The sequence below is a fragment of the Hyaena hyaena genome, unplaced genomic scaffold (assembly GCF_003009895.1).
Source record: "Hyaena hyaena isolate Hyena2069 unplaced genomic scaffold, ASM300989v1 scaffold_28, whole genome shotgun sequence".
NCBI lineage: Eukaryota > Metazoa > Chordata > Mammalia > Carnivora > Hyaenidae > Hyaena > Hyaena hyaena.
In genome coordinates this window covers 1,327,136-1,347,728 of record NW_024080660.1, presented here as the reverse complement: position 1 = coordinate 1,347,728, position 20,593 = coordinate 1,327,136, and the positions used below count along the sequence as shown (strand labels likewise).

General features: G+C 55.6%; 1 protein-coding gene across 3 annotated transcripts; it reads left to right on the top strand.

Annotated features, from left to right (window-relative positions):
• Positions 1 to 339: 339 nt before the first annotated feature.
• Positions 340 to 20,085, top strand: TMEM9 (transmembrane protein 9). Of its 3 annotated transcripts, none has more exons than XM_039227628.1 (6): positions 340 to 407; positions 900 to 1,004; positions 2,089 to 2,180; positions 7,768 to 7,876; positions 10,325 to 10,456; positions 19,067 to 20,085. In XM_039227628.1, the coding sequence occupies exons 2-6, from the start codon at positions 939 to 941 to the stop codon at positions 19,217 to 19,219; spliced, it is 552 nt and encodes a 183-aa protein (XP_039083559.1). In that variant the 5' UTR covers positions 340 to 407; positions 900 to 938; the 3' UTR covers positions 19,220 to 20,085. The 3 variants fall into 3 exon arrangements, with proteins under 3 accessions (XP_039083559.1, XP_039083560.1, XP_039083558.1); XM_039227629.1 differs by lacking the exon at positions 340 to 407 and adding an exon at positions 419 to 494; XM_039227627.1 differs by lacking the exon at positions 340 to 407 and having other exon boundaries at positions 665 to 1,004.
• The last annotated feature ends 508 nt before the right edge of the window (positions 20,086 to 20,593 follow it).

Below are 20,593 nucleotides of genomic sequence, written 5' to 3'. Positions count from 1 at the left end.
ATTGTGAGTGAGGACAAAGACCAATATTGGGGTTTGAAGGCTATTGTCGTTGTTGGTAGCTTATTGTGTATAACGTGCTTTCTCTTCAAAACAACAAGGTGAAACAAGCTTAGTCCCTCTCGGATCCCCGACGTTTATAATATGAAGAGGGGCCAAGCGCTCCAGGCCACGCAAAGGCAAGACCTTTCCACGTTTCTGTCTGGAAGGCCGACGCTCCCTTTTCTTGTTTGGTCGGGTTTGAGAAATGCCTTCCTCTCCCTTGAGCCGGAGCCTCCAAGCCCCGACGAAGGTGGGTCTTGTTACCTTGGCAATAGCGAGGTTGGGCTGAGCGGCTGCTCCGACAGCCAATAGAGGCCACGAGGGGGAGGGACCAGCTGGGTCTTCTGCGGCTGCGGCGGGGCTCTCAGGTTAGCGGACAGGGCGTTGGAGGAGGGGGACAGGGGTCGTGGGAGGCCCTGGGGGGGTCCGGGGCCGGCCCAAGACCCCTAGATTAGGTGGGCACTGGCCTTGGCGGTCGGATCAGGTCTTCCAGCCTCTGCACCCAAAGTTTTCGTCGGGCCTTGAGCGGGGAGGAGCTGCCGGGCGGGCGGAGGCAGAGATGGCGAAGGGCGGTGGAACAGGATGCGGGGGTCAGAGCCCAGAGCGTGGGCTGTTCCTCGGAACTCGATGCCCCCTGCGGCCGTGTTTGCGAGAGGCCTCCCTTCCGGGCCCACCGGGTGGGCAATGGAGAGCCGGAGACTTGGTCGAGAGGGAAGGCAGCATTTGGCCACAGGGTTTTAGGAGGCCTTGGAATGCTGAGCCCAGCCCCCAACCCCATTCCAACGTCCCGGCGAGAGGCCGGGAATACGGGCTGTGGTGTGGCCACCTTCCCTTTCCCGACTTCATTATCTCTTATGCAGGTGTCCGGTCTGGTTGGCCCCCTGCCAAGCCTGCTAAGCATGAAGCTCCTATGTTTGGTGGCCGTGGTCGGGTGCTTGCTCGTGACCCCAGCTCAAGCCAACAAGGTGAGGGAGGTGAGACCCCAGCACCTCTTGCACGACCACCCTGCCGGCGGACTGGGCTTCCCCAGAGGTAGCTGCTGCTCAAGCCCTGCCCCTCTCCCTCGTTCATGGGCCAACTTTGGGGGACTCGCAGGCGCAGGACTGCAGGCCTCCGAAAGGGTGGAGTGAGGGGAGTGGGGTGGTTCACAGAGCATAGGTTCTGGATCGAATGGAAACCGAGGTAGGATTCCAGCAGGGGAGTTTGTGTTTGAAGGAATTATCTAAGTTCCCCATACCTTCCTTTGCTCCTGGGTTCAAATAAGTTGGTTATAATAGCCACTACTCTTCTTAAGGATAATCAAATTATACAGTGAGTAGAAATGCTTCCTAAGTGTGAAGTCCTACACAGTTGGGAAATTTCTATTGCCAAGGGTGACCAGCCTCACCCAACCTAAGCACTGGGACTCTGGAGAAATTGCAAGTTTCTTAAGGGGCATATGATCCAGAGCTGGGTAGCTCTGTGGTATTTGAAAACTTGAGGGTCACCAAGGCTTTAAGTAAGATGGGGTCGGAGGGTTTGCTTCCAGTCCTCCCGGGGAATTCCTGATTGGTATGAAAATTTTTGTGGTGGTGTTTCTTACCCATTTCAAAGAGGAAGAACCTTCTAAGGGGTTGCTTGGGTATTCCCATGAAAATGATCCACTTTTTCTTGATCACTTCTGCCCTTTGCCTGCCCCTAATCCTAACCTAGGAAGTGGGAAATGGGATGGTGGAGGGGTGGGGGGAAAGGGACACCATCCAGATCGCTGGACAGAGGTACACACAGTGGATGTGGGGCCCAGAGTAGAGGACTGTCACTTTGCTTGCCACACACGCCCTAGAGGAAATGGCAGCCCCAGGGAGCTTTCTGGAAGTCTCATTTGCCACCTGGACATTGTATGTCTTGAGGATCCCAAGATATTAGCGTCCTTCCTGCAGAGGTCATTCCTTGCTGAACTTGGGGATGGGAAAGATCAAGAGCAAATATGGAACAGGGAAATGAGAGTTGAAAGTCTTGCTAGAACCTGAACCCAGGGGCCCTGTCTACCTGATATGCTTTTTCTTCCAGAGCTCTGAAGATATCCGTTGCAAATGCATCTGTCCACCATATAGAAACATCAGTGGGCATATTTATAACCAGAATGTATCCCAGAAAGACTGGTAAGGCACTGTACATGCTGGCTCATGGCTGCTCCAGCTAGTTGAAGTTACTGTTTCCTGGGATTCTTGGATCCCTGGAGGATACTTGCTCTCTCGTTCCTTTGGAGATTTTTGTCCATGGTCACACAGTTACTTGGGAACAGGGGCTAGGTGTCTTGAATTCTAGCCAGAGAGTTCCTGGTCAGAGAAGTGGATTTTGTTATTTTGCTTTGATTTGGGTGCTTATTAATATATGCACAACGGTAGCAGAGAACTTGGGAGAGGTTGTTAGTATGCCCACATACTGTGGGATCTGTTGTGTACTTTTGCAAAGCCTTGTTATGTGTGTTATTCTGAAACAGTGTGATTAACACCTTGTACGGTAGGTGAGATAGGTAGTGTTCCCTTTTTATAATTGCAGAGTCTAAAATCCAAAACGGAAAGTTAAATTATACTCCTGGAGTCCTGAATTCGTTTCTAGAGGCTTCACTTTAAAAAAGAGACAAAGAAGCACAAATTCATTCAGAGAAAGGAGACCAGCTTGGCTCAAGGAAGTTGCAACACGTTGTCCTAGAAGGAGTGATTTAAGGGAGGCTCAGAGAGGGGAGGGCTTGGGGACATCTGGTGACTGACAAAGACCCAAAGACCCGGAGCACGGCTGGCATGCTCTGGGAGGTGGGGCACTTGGGAGTGGGAATCAGTTATGTTCAATGTGGTTTATTGGTGTGGAAGTGGAGTCAATAGAAACAACTTTAAGGAGGGGCACCTGGGTGGCTCAGTTGGTTAAGCGTCCGACTTCAGCTCAGGTCAGATCTCATGGTTCGTGGGTTCGAGCCCCACATCAGGCTCTGTGCTGACAGCTCAGAGCCTGGAACCTGTTTTGGATTCTGTGTTTCCCTCTCTCTGCCCGTCCCCCACTCATGCTCTGTCTCTCTCTGTCTCAAAAATAAATAAACTATTTAAAAAAAACAACAACAACTTTAAGGACAGTTTTGGGTAAACAGACTTACGTATGAGCTGAGGAGACATTTCTAACCCAGGCTGTTTTAGGAGCTGGGAAGCCCTATCCTTGGAGGGATCTGAGCACAGATGGGCTGACTGTTTGCTCAGGGCACCCTTAGAGAAGGGATTCACATGATGGGGACAGGATGTCCAGGCCAGTGTCATCAGGTTATACATCAGTATCATCAGGTGGGCTCTGAGAAGGTACAGATTCCAAGCACCTCCTGCCCCACCCTCAAGATTTTGGATTTTATGGTGGTTGTTTTTTCTCCCTGGCTTTATTGAGATACGTTAGATGTAGGGCGTTGTGTAAGTTTAAAGTGTACAGTCTGATGATATGATATACATATTGTGATATGATTACCACAGTAAGGCTAATTAATACCTCTGTCTCCTCACATAATTACCTTTTGTGTGTGTGGCAAGGACATTTAAGATCTACTCCCTACACAGTTTTCAAGTGTGTAATACAGTATTGTTAACTATAGTCACCGTGCCATACGTTAGATCTTCCCCCTAAGATTTTGATTCAGTAAGTGTCGGGGAGCAGGAGGGCGGGGTGAATGTTTCTTCCTTACGTGATCATGATGCAGTTTGTTTGGAGCAGCACTTGGGAATTTTGAACATCCCTGGTTCTGAGATGACCTGAGTGATTTTCCAAGAGGCTACCTAGTTAGATGCCCAGGCTCCGATCTGGTCTTCCTGGCCTTAACTCTAGGTTTGCTGCTTGCTCAGTCTGTGACATGTTACTGTGCTTCAGTTTCCTCATCTATAAGATGGGCAGCAGTATTTTGAGTATTAAGTGTGTGTGTGTGTGTGTATGTGTGTGTGTGGTATATGTGCTTGTACATACCTGTGTAAGCATAGCACTTAGACAATACCTGCCCACAGTAACTGCTGTGTAAATGTCAGTTGATATTAATATGTATTATCATGTGTTATTAGAGACCACATAGATAATCATCATCAGACTTGACACCATCACCCCGGAAAACTTGAGTGCCTCCCACAACATCGGTATACTGTTTCCCTGTGGTTTCGCCCATCCTGATGGAGTCACAAAGCCCTGAGACATGAAGTCCTGGGAGGAGCCCCTGTGACCTCCTTGCATCGTGGGGTTAGAGCTCAGATAACATCAGGAAATGAACTGATAGACTGTTCGAGCCCCACAGCAGACAGTAGGGCCACATCCCACAGGTGACAGCAGATCTTATTAGCAGTGTGTCCGCCTGGGGGTAGAGTATGGCCTAAAAACCCAAGCGTGGATGCCCACAGAGAAACGAGTCCTGTCTAGACCTTTCAGGCTGTAGCTTATCTTCTCCTTGGAAGTGAGAACTAAAGGATTGCCTAATGAACAGTCTTAACTTGAGAACTTCGAGACAGTTCCATTAGGGTGGTAGGTAGAAACCGAGGCTGGCTGGGATTCTAAGGACCCAGCAACACCGGCGACGCTCCCTTAGGGGTGGGATGGGGCTTGACATGTGGTCTTAGAGCCTCGGTGCTCTGGCCAGAGGAGACCAGTTGTGTCTTCCAGTCTCTGCCACCTTGCCGCTGTGCTGTCACATTGGTCCGTGGCTATGGCAATACTCGCACCCTCCTTTGTGATGCAGAGCGAAGCCAGAACTGCCTGAGCCGCAGTCCTCACGTGTAATGGCATTTGTGTTCCTGTGGTGCTGGTATCCTGCCATCTAGTGCTGGGAGTTCATAACCGCATGCTTGTAGAAGGGCACAGACCCTAACTATGTTGCTCTGTTGGTGGGTCAGCCAAGGAGATAATGTTATAGAGGCTGTCCCAGAGTAGGAAGGAGCCAAAGAGGTTGGCTAGTTCAGTTGTCTCTCAGACTTTTAAAAACTACACTTTTCTACAGACTCTGTTTTGGAAACACAATGTACAAAACAAAATCAGAACCGGTGCCGAGAGGGACCCATCCCTCAGCCCCTCCCTCGGCCTGCCTCCTTGCACAGTGGTTCCTGGGGTAGCCAAGAGAGCATAGCTTGAAAGACCCAGATGTAGTTCTGCCTCCATTTGTAAATGAGGACACTGAGACCCAGAAAGGGTAAATAAATTACCTGCAATCACAGAAAACGTAGAAGAGCAGAGAATCAAACCCAGTTTATCTTTGTAGACCTCTCCCTTTGCTGTCCTCTGGCCAGTCCTTGGAGTCTTTTGGTACCACCCATCCCCAAAAAGGTAAATGAAAGCCCTAGGGGACGGGGTCGTGTTTAGGGTTTCACTGACTCTCAGAAGGGCCAGAGCCAGCAGAAAGATTTCAGCTTTTCATTTACTGTCCCCTAACCCTTCTACAGCCTATGACCCGTGAGTAACAGCATTCCAGTTTGAAGAACCTGAGTTGGCCCCTCCCAGCTGCCCCTGATGCCCCACCTTGGCCTTGGGGGTAGTCCACACATCCTACTGCAGCACTGGAGTGACCTTCCAAACCAGGACCCCGTGTGGCTCAGAAAGGGAGGCCTCTGGTCCTCAGGAGGCTTGTAGGGACTTCCTGGAGAAGAAGGTCCCGGCAGTGATGACCAAGTGTTATGCGTGAACCTGACCCTGTCCATCAGCTCCCAGAAGTGGCAGTGTGCCAGGTCTGGAAATGGTGGCATTTAGTTACGGTAGAAGAGGACCCCTCAGCAGCCAGGGGTGATGTGTTGAACTTGCTACCCAGAGGTGAAACCAGAATCATCCGAGGTTTCGATGAAAGCATCTATGCTGCGTTCTAGATTTTTAAGGGAATCAGAGGATTTTAGAGGACATCTCATTTTTATTTCAACACTTGATCTTCACATCACACGTCTTCGATGCCTCTGCCAGAAACCCAGCCCGAGTCTAGAAGGACCCTGGATAGCTCAGAACAGGCCTGGTTGTTTTCAGAGAGGGGAAAATGGGCCCAGAGCCCCAGATACTTGGCAGCACAGCCAGGATAGCCCAGACCTGGCCACCCATGGCCGCATGACGCCTGGTTCACCTCTGTGAACCTCTGAGGGTGTGTTTGCCTCTTTCTGGTGGTAATGATAAAGGCGCGTTCTCCAGGTCATTTGCTTACTGTGGTCTGTGAACCACACATGTTGAGAACCTGCCGACCTGAGGAGGGCTGGGACTGATCTTGAGGCCCAGGTAAAGAGCTGAGCACAGGCCCCACTGAAACTGAGCATCAAGGTAAAGATGAGCCAAGGATCAGGGTTTGGGTCCTGACCTCATCGTGGTGGAGATGCCACGTTGCCTTCTTGAACCCACCTCCCTTTCAAACGCGCGGCCTGTGATCTTTAGCTCACCTTACTCAGGAGCACTGTTAGGGAAAGGGGGGCAAAGTGGGCAAGCTGTTAGAGCACAGGATGCATTCGACAGTCACTTGTTCACTGAGCGCTGCCCCGCCAGGGAGCTGGGATGATGGAGAAGGCCTCTGTCCTCGAGGACATCCCTTGGGGGAGACCGTACAGATACAGGTGAGATCACAGTGCGGTGATGGAGATGAGCGTGGGGAGAGGTCAGGACTTTGAGTTGGATCTCAGAGGATGTTTTAAGAGTGAGAGCATGGAAAGGGAAGGTGGCAAAGCCGTGGGTTCCTGGCAGAGGGTGGGAGATATATCAAGGGAGGGAGTGTGGCTCATTCAGAGAAGAGTCCAGAAGACAAGCAGAGCTGGAGGATGGGGAGCAGGGTGAGGAGTGGCAGGCGATGGAACTGGACAGGTAGGCAGCCCTGCAGTGAGGATCGGTCGGTAGCCGAGAGGGACCAGCTCAGTTCTTCCTGACCCTAGAGGCTGCATGGAGACATTGAGCAGCTTTAGGCTCTAAGCTGGGGGTGAGATGCCCAGAGTTCCATTTTGGTGACCCCACTCGGCTGCCGGGTGCAGGTAGTGTTGGCACAGGGCCAGACGAGGCAGGAGAGCCATGGGGAGGCCGGGCCACCTGCCAGAGGCAAAAATGATCAGAGCTTCATCTAAGACACAGCAACGGGAGACAGCAGAGAAGATGGGTCTTAGAAACTTAAGGAGATAAAACCACTGGCTTTTGTAGATTCATAGGTGAGAGGAAAAGGCAGTGTCAGAGGTCATTGCCAGGTTTTGACTTGGTCAGTGGAGTGGACGGTAGGGGTGCTTTCTGCCATTTGGAACACAGACCCTGGGACTGGGGGGTTGGGGTGGAGGGGCAGATGGGTGGATGTAGAGTTTGTGCACCCTGTGGGGTGCTCCTGTGCGGAATTCAGTGGACAGCTGGACGTAGGAGGGCCCTGGGGCAGTCCTGACTAGAGATTCTAGTCTCAGATACCAGTCTAGGCCACACCAGCTCGGAGTTGAAAATCTTTGGAATGGATGAGCCCCAGCAGGGGGCCTGTAGCAGGAGACAGAAGGCAGCTGAGGGCAGAAGTTTGGGGAACGTTAGCGTTTTTGGTGCCAGCCCTATAGGTACACTTTGGAGAGCTGGTTTGGAAGGGCAGCAGCCAGGTGCTGTGAGGCTCTGGGTTTGGAAGGGGGGTTGTGCCAGCCTGACGCGTTATAAACTCCGCACCCCCTGGAGCACCCTCACCTCTGCCCAGTGCCCTCCCTCCCAGGCTGCCTGCTTCCTGTGGCCCTGCGCCCACCGCCCTGTCCGTCTGTGTTGCAGCAACTGTCTGCACGTGGTGGAGCCCATGCCGGTGCCTGGCCATGACGTGGAGGCCTACTGTCTGCTGTGCGAGTGCAAGTACGAGGAGCGCAGCACCACCACCATCAAGGTAGCCCACCTCTCGGGGGCGCCCCCACCCTCACCCCAGTCCCCGGCTGCCCGTCCCTCGCGGTCTCTGGCTGTATTCCGAGCATCCCAAGTGGCTGTGGGACTGGCTCCTGGGCTGGCCTTGTCACAGCCGCAGGGGCCCGCAGGTGTTCCTACACCTTTTTGGAGCCAGCTTTCTCCTCTGCCATCTGTCTGGTGGCTCCCAGTACTCGGCGGGGAGGGTTGGGGGTGGGGTTCCTGGAAACCTGGGAGAGGTGTTCAGGGTCACTCTTTTCTTCCCATTCTTCCCGGTTTTTCCCTTCCTCTCTCTCCCGTTCCTTCAGTGAGCCTCTTTTGGGTGCCTTTTATGTTCTGGGCACCGTGTGGGATGCTGCTAATAGAGCGGTAAGCCCGCCCCCCCGGAACATCCAGTCTAACGGGGCTCCTCAGAGTCCTGGAAAGCTCCCAAGGGCTGAGGACCAGGGCTGGTGTCTGCATGGCGGAAGCTGGCAGGAGGGGCCTCAGCCCTGACCCTCGTTCTCCGAGGCTGTTGGGTGAATTCAGGAGAGACGTGGTAGACACGACCCCTGCCACAGCGAGCGAGGACAGGGGCCTTGTTCTTCCTTCCGCCTGAGGCAGATGCGACAGGACCACGGCTCACACTAGCAGAGTCTCAACCACCCAGAGCTCCCCAGGCCTCCTCCTAGTCTGTGTTCTAACACCTGAGCCAGACCCCATCTGCCAATTTCTAGTTTAAGCTCTTCCTGGCCAGGTTTTAAACTTACTTCTGCTTGTTCTGTGGAGAGTCTAGAAACAGCATCAAGAAAGGAATCTAGGAATTTGATGACACTGCCTAGTCCAGGTTTCTCCTTTTGAGGCACAGGAGGGGCGGCGATGTCCCCTGCTGTCCTGCCCAGACCAGGGAGCTGGCAGCTTTTCCCTGCCCAGCAGTCCTCCGTGTGCCCGCCTTCCTGATGGAAGCCTGTCCCCACGTCCGTCATCACCCTGCCAAGCTGTGCAGACCCAACTCCTTTTATCCTCCTGCCTGAGCTAGCCGCTCCTGGAGCATCTTTCTCCTGCTCTGAACAGGCTCCAGGGGCCCCGCCCTCTGGGGACCAGATGGCTGAGACTGGATTCTGAGCCAGGTGTCTCCTCTCCCTATTTGGCAGAAAGGGACTTACCGATATGGGGATCTCATCAGACACACTTCCTAATCCCTCAAATTTCCCTCCAGTCCTCCTTCTGAGAAGCCTCCCCAGCCCCCCAGCTTTAGCCTGTGAAACACTCAGCCTCCACTCCCCTTCCCCTTCCCGGGGTACAGGCAAGAGGTCTGACCATTTGCCCTGTTTAAAGAGGCATGAACGCTGATGCTCCAATCAGGGAGGAAGTTGGTCCAGTTGAACTTGACCTTTGACTGAGCTGAGCTTTGATATGAAAGTCTCAAGGTTTCTCTCTTCCTTTTGTCCCTCCTCGCAATCCATTTAAGGCCAAGGCTGGGATCTGAAGCCATTGATGGCCAGGCGTTGTGGAAGTAGGAAAGCATTTGAGACAGTAAATCTGAGTTCGAGTTACGTCTCTCCCACTTGCTAGCTTTGGTACCTAGGCTGAGCGGTTTCGCCTCACGGTTCTCAGTCAGGTGATTACCGGCCGCCCAGGGGGCATTTGGACACAAGTGAAGGTGCCTCTGTGGTCCCAGTAGCTGAGGTGGATTAGTAGTGCCAGTCAGGGACTGTGGCTGCTGAGTGTCCTGGAGAATCCTGTCTCAAAGGCCCAGAGCATCACACTGAGAAACATTGAATTAGCCTCTCTGAATCTGTCTTCTGTAAAACAGAAATTATTCCAGCTTGCGAGGCTCTCCACGTATATAGGAGATTCAGGAAGCTGTCATTCTGCCCCTGCCTCTCCCCTCACTGCAGGGTGGCTGCCGGGAGGGGGAGATATAGCCTCAGGCCATCAGTGTGCACCTCCTTGCCAGCCTGTCCCTTCCACCAATTGGCGTGCCCTCTCAGGACTGGATTTCATACCTGTCCATCCTGTTGGCAGGGGGAGTGAGCCCTCTTGCCCAGGTGCTCGGCTTCTGCCCTCAGGCTTCTCCACCAGCCGGTTCTTCCTTGCTCTTAGTGTCCCATTGCTTTCCACCCTTTCTTAGAGATAACCAGGTAGGCCCCGTTTCCCTGCTTCCCACTCTTGGGAGCATCTTGGGGTATCAGGATCCAGACGTCTTTCTTCATTATCCGTTGTTTTTATGTCCTCCATTCTTGTGGGATCCCCTGTTTCAGGGCAGAGCTGGTACACATGTGGAATAGGGCATATCCCCTTCCCTCTTGCCCCCCAAGCCCTCTGTGACCTCGGCCTTCCCCTGTGCAGCCCTGGAGACAGCCACACCATCGGCTACGCGCGGCACAAGAATGGGCACGACTTGCCATCCTAGCTGCGCACGTTCACAGGGCGAGCTGGCTCTTTCCCTCAGGTCATCATTGTCATCTACCTGTCAGTGGTGGGGGCTCTCTTGCTCTACATGGCCTTCCTGATGCTGGTGGACCCTCTCATTCGAAAGCCGGATGCATACACTGAACAGCTGCACAATGAGGAGGAGAACGAGGTAACCGGGGTTCTGGGCGCTGGGACCCTGCCACTACCTCTGCCCACACACAGCATCCTGGGCCCCCAGCATGCGAGTCCCCAGGGCAGAACCAGGACAACATCATGAAGGCCTCGTTGGGGATCCGTGTCCCCCACCCCCAGTGCTCCAGTTCGCTCTTCTCCTGATCAGCGTCCCACACGTCACCCAGGCTCTAGAGCATTCCCCGGCAGGGGACTGTTCTTTGCACTCCCACATGGGGCGGGAGGTAGCCCTGCGGGCTTCCTGACATCTGGCATCAGGCAGCCCCAGAGCGTCAGCCGGAGGGGCCAGATGTTCTGTTGCCCTGCCTCTCTCAGAAGTGGGCCACCCAGGGCCGGTCACATGTAAACACACACGATATGCTGGTTGCTCAGACATTGGTGCTGAGCTCTTGGCAGACTTGGAGGTAGCAGGTTTGTCCTTTAGTGATTCTGTGATCCTCTGTGGAGCACCTGCTTGACGCAAAGCACAATCTGGCACCTTGAGAGAAAAGTAGGATTTTATGAGCCAGTGAGGAATAAAGTAGGTGGCGGTGCCGAGGTGGGAAATCCCTGTGTGTGCTGGCGGAACTTGGAGCTTTCCGAGGATGAGGATGAGGGAGGCATGTTGGATTGGTGGCAAACAGAGCTGGCCGGTAGGTTTAGGCCAGATTAGTATTGGCCTCAAATATCAGGCTAAGGAGTTTCAACCTCATGAGATAAAGAGGATGGGGGACCACTGACCCCAGGGAGTCTGCAGGCCCCTCAGGTTAGGGCTGGTGGGGCTGGGGCCAGGCCCGGCATGGCCTGCAACCACTCTTGCCCTCTTCCATCTGTCCCCATGCCAAGGGGCTAGGGGTGCCCTGCAGAGGAAGTCCTGGGTGGGGCAGGGCAGCTTTTTTCCAGCTGCGGAAAAAAGCTCCTGGTGGGAGTGAGAAGTGGTGCGTGTGTAGCCGGCCTGGGCGGGGGTATGGTGAGCCAGCACGTTCCCCCAGCAAGGCTCTTCCTGCCATGTGCCCGGAGCGCCCCTCTATGAGGTCACCCAGCCACCACGGCGGCCTGAGAGCAGGGGTATCCGCAGGCAGGGCAGGTCCCACTGCCACTCTCTACCCCGGGGCACGGGCTCCGAGAAGTTGTGGAGAGCGTAGAACAGTCCAGGAGCTCTGTCCTTGGTGGCTCCTGGCTGCTGGAAGAGACTGTTTATCCCCAGAGTGAGGAAGGAGCGAGCGAGCCAGCACACGCACAAAGGGGCTTCTAGGGGCGAGGCATCGCAGCCATGTCCTGGGAGGGTGAGTTGAAGAGACTGGGAGATGTTTAGCTTGAAAACAAACGAACCAAACTCAAGGAGATCCATGAGAGCGGACTTCAGATAGCACCTCTTCAGGAGAGGGCTTTGCTGCGCCCAGGTGAAGCCGGGGCACGGGGACCCACAGTTGGAGTTAGGAGAGGGAGTCTGAACAAGGTCTAAGAAGCAGTCTTCTTGCAGATGACACCGGCGATAATGGGTCGGGTGGGCTCCCTTGTAAGCTAGTGTGTTTGGACTCACAAGAGACCACCAGGCGTCGGCTACACTGCCACCAGGCAGTCATAATTTAGAACCTTTCAAGCACTGGGTTGGAGGTGGGGAAGGGCACATCCCCCACCAAGAGGGTCCAGGGCTCAGGCCTCAGTGTGTGGCCATTAGGCAATGGGTCTGGGCCAGCACGCGCCAGAAGACGAGGCCAGGAGAGTAGGGAGGCCTGGCCATCCCATGGGCCCTGTTGCTTCTCTTGGGTATGTGCCTGGACCGTCCCCAGTCTGCCCCCAGCCTCCTGCTGACATGAATTTGGCCAAAGTGGGGAACAAGAGGATGAGCCTCGCCCCCTTGGAGCTGGGGCCTGGGAGGTGGCGGTGCTGGCGGTTGGGTGGTCTGTGTTCAAGAGGAAACTGTGTGTGTGTACCCGGTTATTAATGTACAGTAATAGCAGCTCTGATGGGGAGGAGCATTGCTAATAAACACTCGGCGATTAGGGGTAATGTGGTAATTGCAGTCCTGGCTGGGGGAGTAATTGAGAGATACAGCTCCGTGATTACACAGCCCGTGCTGCGATTTCTCTGGAATGCATGGCTCTCGGGCATGGCCTTGTTGTGTCTCCCGCCATCCTGGATGTGGTGCCGGAGGGGAGGGCAGCCTGCCATCTCTGGGTCTGGATGCGGGCCCCTTTTCCCCAGGAGACCTGGGATGCCCCCCACTTTGAGTCTTAAGTCGTACCTGCCTCGGTTTGTTTGAGGGGGATTAAGGCAGAGTGGGGGTCTTAGGTTTGGTCATCCAGTGTCTGAGAGCAGATCGTGGAGCCAAGGAAGACGGTTCCTGGGCGCAGATTTTGGCTAGTGGGAAGGAGGATTGTCCTGCGAGGAGGTGTCGTGGGTGCCTGCAGGGGCAGTGGGGTACCTTAGGCCGCCCTCCAGCTGAGGCCGGCAAGCCCATGCTACACACTGTGGAAGGAGGTCCGCCTTGATAGACAGAGGGGGGATGGGTGACACTCCCTCACCTCCTACCCCAAGGTTCTAGAAGATAATAAGAGGTGCTCAGTCTCTGATACCCTGACCCAGCCAGCTCTGCACAGATATGGAGGGTGGGGCAGGGTGCGGCTCCTGGTACCTGAGGGTGGTTAGGGAAATACCTTCTGGCAGCCATGACTGAGGCATAACTGCCCCCCCCCCCCAGCCCACATTCAGCACCCTCAGCATGGATTGTCCCCTAGTCCCAGTACTCCGTCTGGCTCCCCATCCCCTCACCTTGTGATTCTGGGTGTGTCCCCAACTTAGGTGTTCCTAGGTCATCTCTCCTGGGGGTTCAGCAGCTCCATTTTCTCCCATGGACATGGCCGCTCTTCCTCCCGCTGAACTCCAGAATCCTGCAGGTGACACTTTGTAGACTTATATACCTCATGTTTGCCCTCGGGTTTACACCCCAGGACAGAGCCCAAACCGAAAGAATGAGCAGGGACCATGAAGGCAGTTGGTGAGATCAGGTTTTAGGAGATGGGCAGTCAGAAAGTGGGTGCTTTGGGCAGCCCTTTATTAGACAGGGGGCTGGACACTTTTCCTTTCCTTCCTGTTAGTCTGGGAAGGAAGGCTTCCTGCCCTCAGGGGTCTTCAGAGCCAGCTCAGGGGATAGATGGGACAGTGACAGCTCAGCTGCTATAGGGACACTGGGGTCCGTAGTGTCCAAAGGTCTCATCTCTCCAGAGACCCAGTGCCCTTGGTCTTGGATGTTGAGGGGTACTCTGCTGACCCACCTGTCTCAGTGCACTTGGAGAAACGGGGGTGGGGTTGGGGGCAGGGAGAGCAGGCCCCAAGGCCACCTGGCTGAGCAGCGGTGGAGCCAGGGCTGAGGCTGTGTCTCTGGGTTCATTGATGGTCTGGAGAATGTTTCCCTTAAGGAAGCAAGAAGGACAGGGTCCCCCTTGGAGTAAAGGAAGAGAGTTGGAACAGGACCTCTCAGGTTCTTTGAAAGTTCTCCTGGGCCCGTACAACTCAGTGACCTTGAGGGGGAAACTGTCCAGGCTCCAGTGCCCCCACCCCCCCACCTTGAGTTGGGAGCCAATCAGAGATGAGATCTAGGGGTTGGATCACTTCCCAGGTTTGGGGGCCCTTGGCTCCATTCCCCCAATTCCTGTAGCCAGGAGCTCTGCTGCCCCGGGGCGAGAGGTCTGGGAGAGGAAGGGAAGCCTCCCCCACAGCCTCAGCCCCAGTGCCCGAGGAGGGAGATGAAAGCCTGTCGTGTTCCCTTTGAAAGTGCTGGCAGGCCTCAGTGGGCCCTGATTGCCGCGCGCTGCCTCCCCTGGGATTCCGGCAGCATTAGGCTTAATCCCCAGGCTCAGACACCCTTTGAAAGGAGGAAGCAAGCATGTTTGCTAGGACAGAAACAGCAAACAGAGCTGTGTTAGATGTACGGGTTTGGCCCTCTTTGAAGAGAGAGAAATGAGGGTTTCCATGAGGCTCTGGGTGTCTCTGCTACTTGCAGCGTGGGCCCCTGAGCTCTGAGGGCTCCTCAGAGATCTCACCCCACTGGGGCTGGGTGCCCCCCGTGTGAGAGGGATGTGTGGGGAAGCAAAGGATGGTGGCCATGACGGGGGCTGCAGCTGGGAGCATGAAGGAACTGGGGTGGCCTCCCCTTCTGTCCATGGACGGGTGGGCCATGCTGTGTGCCGAGGGCCCTCGCCCTGGGGAAGCCAGTGGAGACACACGCTGATGGGGACAGTTCTCCCACCTCCTCTGGGGACGGACAGAAAAGTACATGGTTCTGGAGCATCCGTTAGGAGACCCCCAGCACTGCCGTTGGGAGCAGGGCTTTGGAGCCGTAGCTCGGAGTTGGAGTCTGGCTGCCACTTACTAGCCACGACACCTGATCCCTTAGCGTGGGTTCCTCAGTCTGGAATGGGCGCCATGTCCTCGTAGTCATGTGGGTACCAGCTTGACAGGGCTTTCTTCATCCTTAAGAACGAGCTGTCTCTGTGAGGTCTGAACGGCCCTGGGATTGTTGGAGGGGAGGCCTGGTGGTGGTGAGGGGCGGCCGCCCCCCAGGCCGGTGTAGCTGCAGGGCTGGGGGATGCGGGGGAGGCGGGGCCGGGAGTGCGCCCCTCAGCCGGCTCAAGGCCTGGAATGCTGTGTCCACGAGTGCTTGCTCTGTGAGGAGCTGCGTCAGCGGGCAGGGCTTTTGGGCGAGGGAACGGCATCGTGCCACGTCCTAGGAAGGTGACTGGGAGCGTGTGGGAGTCCGGGAGAGCTTTGCCGCAGAGAAGCAGTGGGATTTGGCAACAGCAGGAAGGATTTGGGTTAAACTGGGACGAAGGAGGGAGGCGGTGTGGTCACTTTTCTGGAGGGCTTTGCACCAGGGCCATTCTTAGCTGCGTGACTGGGTAAGTGACAAGAATGCCTGTCCTGCCCCCACTCCCAGGACTGAGGAGAAGGGTGGAGGGGCCGCAGCACCGGGTGGGGGGTTCTCTTTTCCTCCATCTCCTTGTCATCAGAGAGGCTTCGGCCCAGCCCAGTGCTGACTCGGAACCAGTGCTCCTACCAGGGCTGGAGAGGCTTCATCTAGGCCAGTAGGGTGGTGGTCGTCAGCTGTGGCCTGTGTGCACCGGGCTCTGGGGCCTCCCAGGCTTGGAGAGGAGGGGGCTTGAAGTGCCTGATTCCGGGTGCCTTTACAGGTGCTTTGTTCTTCCCCTGAGCTAGCGGGAAGATAGCGGCTTATTTCCTTGTTTGCCACGTTGGCTCCCTCTTAGGAGAAACCAGCCAAAGAAGGACCCGCCCAGCAGAGTGCTGGGGGAAGAGAATGGCGAACATGGTTCAGACCCCAGCCAGCCACCAAAATGGCTGTGTGGCCTTGGGTAGCAAAAGGATTCATCTCCCATAGCCTCAGTTTCCCCATCTGCAGATGTGCCAGTCTTGTAAGCCTGGGGACAATCCACGTAACGTACTTAGCAGAACCCACAGCACTTAGTGACACTTGTCATCGTCATGCTAGTCTGGTCCCGCTGGGCATCCCCTGGGGTCCTGTGGGTATCCAGGCGCCTCCCTCCTGTCCTAGCTGCCCTCCGGCCTCCCTGACTTCCCGGAGACCCAGCCTCAGAGGAAAGGAGCTCGATCAGAGGAGAGGGGCTAGAAATGGTTCCAGCTGCGAATGCTTCCGCCTCCAGCTGCGAAGCTGCCTGTAGAACGGGCAAGGATGCGGCCCTGCTCTGGGCCGTCTCTAGAACAGATGTGGAGTCTTTAATACCTTTTAATCAGACTATTAGCAAGGGAAACACGGAGGCTCTCAGCAGCAGCTTTCCCCCACTTAGGAGCTGTTTGTTAAGACTTTACATGAAGGGAAAACAAATGATACTGTGGTAATGCGGTGAATTTCAGCATGTTCCCTTAATGCTCTGCTCTTGGCTTCCTCTGGCTTCCCCTCCTCAAGACGTTCTTCCAAGATGCAGGGCAGTGGAGAAGCAGGGCTGAGGCTGCCCCGACCTCCAAGGCTGCCTGAGTGCCCCAGCCCGCACCTTGGAGCTCCCCCCTGGGCACTCCTTGCAGGACCCGGAAGGGATGGGATTAGCAGTGGTGGGGGGTTGGGGGTGGGGGGCAGGTGGGGAGAGAAGCCCCTGAGGCCCCCCAAAGCCAGGACAGCCAGGTGCTGGTGGGCCAACAGCTTCCCCGGCGGGTCTTCAGTGCCCACCTCCCCTGCACGGCCACACGGAGGCCTGTGGTTCCCCCCCCCCTCGCCCCCACCTGTAGCACTCAGCTGGCACAGCTGAACCAGGAAGGAACCACACTGAAAGGTGGGACGGCGCCACGGGGGGTTTTCAGAGGCAGCTCCCTCTGGCAGCAGGCTGCCCTTTCTGCCCATCTCCCACCGAGGAGAGCTGGGGTCTGACACGGACACTGTGGTGCCTGTTCTCTGCCAGGCGCTGCCAAGACTTCACTTTCTTTGCCTCATCCAGAAGCTGCTCCTGCGGCCCTCCCTGTGTGGCTAGGGAAATAGGTTTAGAGGATGAGCTGGCTCGCCCAGGGGCACATCCCGATAGGCGTCGGAGCCAAGATTCATAACCAGGTTGGTTCGATTCTTGAGTGTTCTTAACCACTAAGCCGAACAGTCCAGGAAGAAGGAAACTAAACATCTCTTGAGCTCCTACTCCACAGCGGCCAGTATACTAAGAACTTGATAACGTACTGTTTTCTTTAACCTTGCCATACCCATCTCCCAATCCGAAACCAGGTTTTTCAAAGTATGGATCACAACTGTTAGGTTGTGAAATTCAATTTACTGAATCGTGACCACAATTTAAAAAATGAAATGGAGCAGAGCAGAGAACATCAGAATGCCTCATACTAAGTATCTTATACAATTTCCTGCTGACAGAACAGTCAAAAGAAGTCTGAAAAGACTGGCTTTATTAAATTGAAGCTTGGAGGAATAATCACTTGTCCAGGGGCACGGGGTGCTAGGTGGCAGAGCCTGTCCCTCTTTCCCAGCTCCCACTCAGAGGCCTGTGGGATGGGTGCTGGGGGTCTGAGCCAGGGAGAAGGTGGTCCCTTAGAGCCCAGGCCTGGAACCCAGGAGTCCTGACTCCTGCTCAGTGCGCCCCCTGCCTCACGCTGCCAGTACCTGCGTCCTTGATGTCCCCGTGATCCTCAGCTATCCAGGCTGAGGAAGCTTCCTCAGGGTTCTGGACTGGGGCTTCCAGAGGGCAGCGTTCTCATGAGGCAGTGACTCAGAGCTCCATGGGGACAGTGAGCTACCCCCCAGCCTCACCCCTAGCTGGCCACTGCTCTGCAACTGCCAGCCTGCCTCCCCTACCCTCGCCTAACCACCTCTCCCTCCTCCCCTGCCTGGCAGCTGCGAGGCGACAGAAGACGTGCCAGCTCGGGGCATTAGAAGCAAAGTTGCATTTACTGGGCGGCTCTGGGCTTAGAGAGGTGTGCTAATCCCTTAAGAGATGTGTGGCAGGAGATGAGAGGCCGGGAGAGCGAGGGAGGAAATCCCCACAGGGGTGTGGGCCTGGCCCTCGGCTCTAATTCCCCCCAAAGATCAGGTTGGGGTCCTACAGGAAATGCAGGGGCTCTGGAGCTTCAGAGGCAGAGAGGTGGTAATTAGGGGAGCCGCTGCCTTTGACAACAGAGGCGGTTCTGAGAGCACAGGGGAAGAGGATCAGTGGGGCACACGGAGGAGCAGAGCCATCCTGACCTGACCCGTCAAAGGGGAGTGGGCCTGAGAGGGCTCTGGACCGGGAAGCCTGGGGTCCATCTCCCATTCCCCATCCCCAGCCAAGCAGCTCCTGTGCACACTCCTTGGTGCGCCCGGCCTCCCCGCCAGAGCCCACATCAGGGCAGCCAGGCCCTAAGCCCTGGGCCTCCCCCGCTGTCCCTGTGCCCTGGCTGTCAGGGTGGAGGAGTTCTGCAGCCTAGTCCCTGCCACGGGACACACTGATGCTTGTCCCTGAACAGCAGATGGCATCAGGGCGTCTGCTGACCAAATGAGGCAAACAGTCCAGGAAGACCTTTCCTCTTGCAGGTTAGAAATAGGCCAGTGTGGGGGCGCCTGAGTGGCTCTATCGGTTGAGTGGCCAACTCTTGATTTCCGCTCAGGTCATGCTCCCAGAATTGTGGGATCGAGCCCCACGTTGGGCTCTGCACTAAACACGGAGCCTGGTTGAGATGCTTTCTCCCTCTGCCCCTCTCACCTGCTCTCTCTCTAAAAAATAAATACATAAATAAAATAAAGTAAAAGAAATAGACCAGTGGGATGCAGCCAGGGACTCGACTTGAACTGGAGCAGTGTGGTGACCAGGGCCTCTGCTCATACCCCTCCCAGAGTGCCCCCTCTCCAAGGCCCCACCTTATGTGTTCTGCAGACACCAAGCCTGCAGCTGGCCTGGTGTGCTGTGCTTGGCCCTGTGGAGGACAAGGCAAGGCCCCCAAGCCGCCCCCAAACATGGAGGGGGGGTCCAGCCTCCTGGTCTTCGGGGAGCTCAACCTTTGGGATTGCTCTAAGGGCATTTTTTTCTGTGTCAGGGTTTTGAGATCTATCCCCCCACCCCCAGCTCACAGTGCCAAAGCTTGTCTCTGTTTTCTTCCACTACAGGATGCTCGCTCTGTGGCAGCTGCCACTGCCTCCCTGGGGGGCCCTCGAGCAAACACCGTCTTAGAGCGCGTGGAAGGCGCTCAGCAGCGGTGGAAGCTGCAGGTACAGGAGCAGCGCAAGACCGTCTTCGATCGGCACAAGATGCTCAGCTAGATGGGCCGCCGAGGTCAGATCAAGGAGCAGAGACCACGACTGCCAGCTTCTGGGGCTGGACGGAGCCAGAGGCCCTTTCCCCCCACTTGGTGCCACCCTTCCCAGGTTTTCTCTTTAGAAGCCCGTGGCCACTTTCCCTCTCCTCTCTCTTTTTAGGAAAGTCGTAGCCCGCTGATCAGATCTGGGAAGAGTGATGGGGTCCCTGGTCTCTGGTTTGCCTGCTCACATCTTGGGGTTAAGGGGAGGGGATGGTGGCTAGAGCAGAGCTGAGACTCCTCAGGTGGCCTCAGGATTGGAACAGTCGAGACCACCTTACTTCACCCTGGCCACCCTTCCAGCTCCAAATCTCGGGAATGTTCTTAGCCTTTGCAAGATGGAGCTGGGCCATCCAGAGCTTAGTGTGTTGGAGGAAAGCAGTCCGCATGGGCTCCTCTGCTGTGAGTTGTGGGGCCACCTTCCTCCCACCTCAGTACCTCAGCCCCAGCTCCACCTGTTTCCATCCCTCAGGATGTCTCTGGTGGGACAGCCGATCCCACTGAGCCACACTGTGTCTTCAGGGCACACCCGGACGCTTGTCTCCCCTCCCCCCCCCGCTCTTCCACCAGTGCACGGCGGTGCCGATGCAGCTTGCTTACTCTGCCACCTGGGCCCTCACCCCCACATCCCCGTGTCTGCACTTGCTGAGCCAGACAGTTGGTGGGACCATGTGACCAAGAGGCTGAGTGGTGGCTCTGAATATCATAGCTCCTGTCCTTGGATTTCCTCTCGCCTCTGAATTTCATTGTAGCAGTGCATGGAGAGAAACGTTTGTCCTTCCGTTGTCTGTACATCAAGGAAGCCATCATTAAATTGTCTTATTTCTCTCACTTCCTGGATTTCAAGAGATCTAGAGAGCTGGGCGTGTTTCACAAGTGATGTGATAAGCACTGTGTCCCAGAGAAGGGACAGAGAACATTGTCCTTAATAGGTCCAGGCAGGGACTCAGAGCCTGGATGGTCCTGGTTGCTGCAGCAGGGCCCACGGTGGAGGCCGGGTGGAGGAAGGGTGGAGACTGGCCCCTCTCGAGCTCTGTCCACTGGCCGTCGGGAATTACCTTGAGATTTTGTGTTTCGTCTTTGTGGGAGATTCCGCCTTAAACTCTGAGCAGTCCTGATGTCAGTCAGTAAAAGGTGTTCATGCAAACATGGGTTCATGCAAAACCCATGTTTTCCCTAATGAAAACCCACCGCTCTTCAGGGAGGGGTGGAAAACAGAGCTGCCTGGGAGAAGCAAGCGTGAGTGAGTGCCGTCAGGGGGCCATCCAGAGGAGCCCAGCACGGTGCCCCAGAACGTTCAGGGTGGGGTGCGGCCAAGCCAAGACCCAGGCAGAAACCA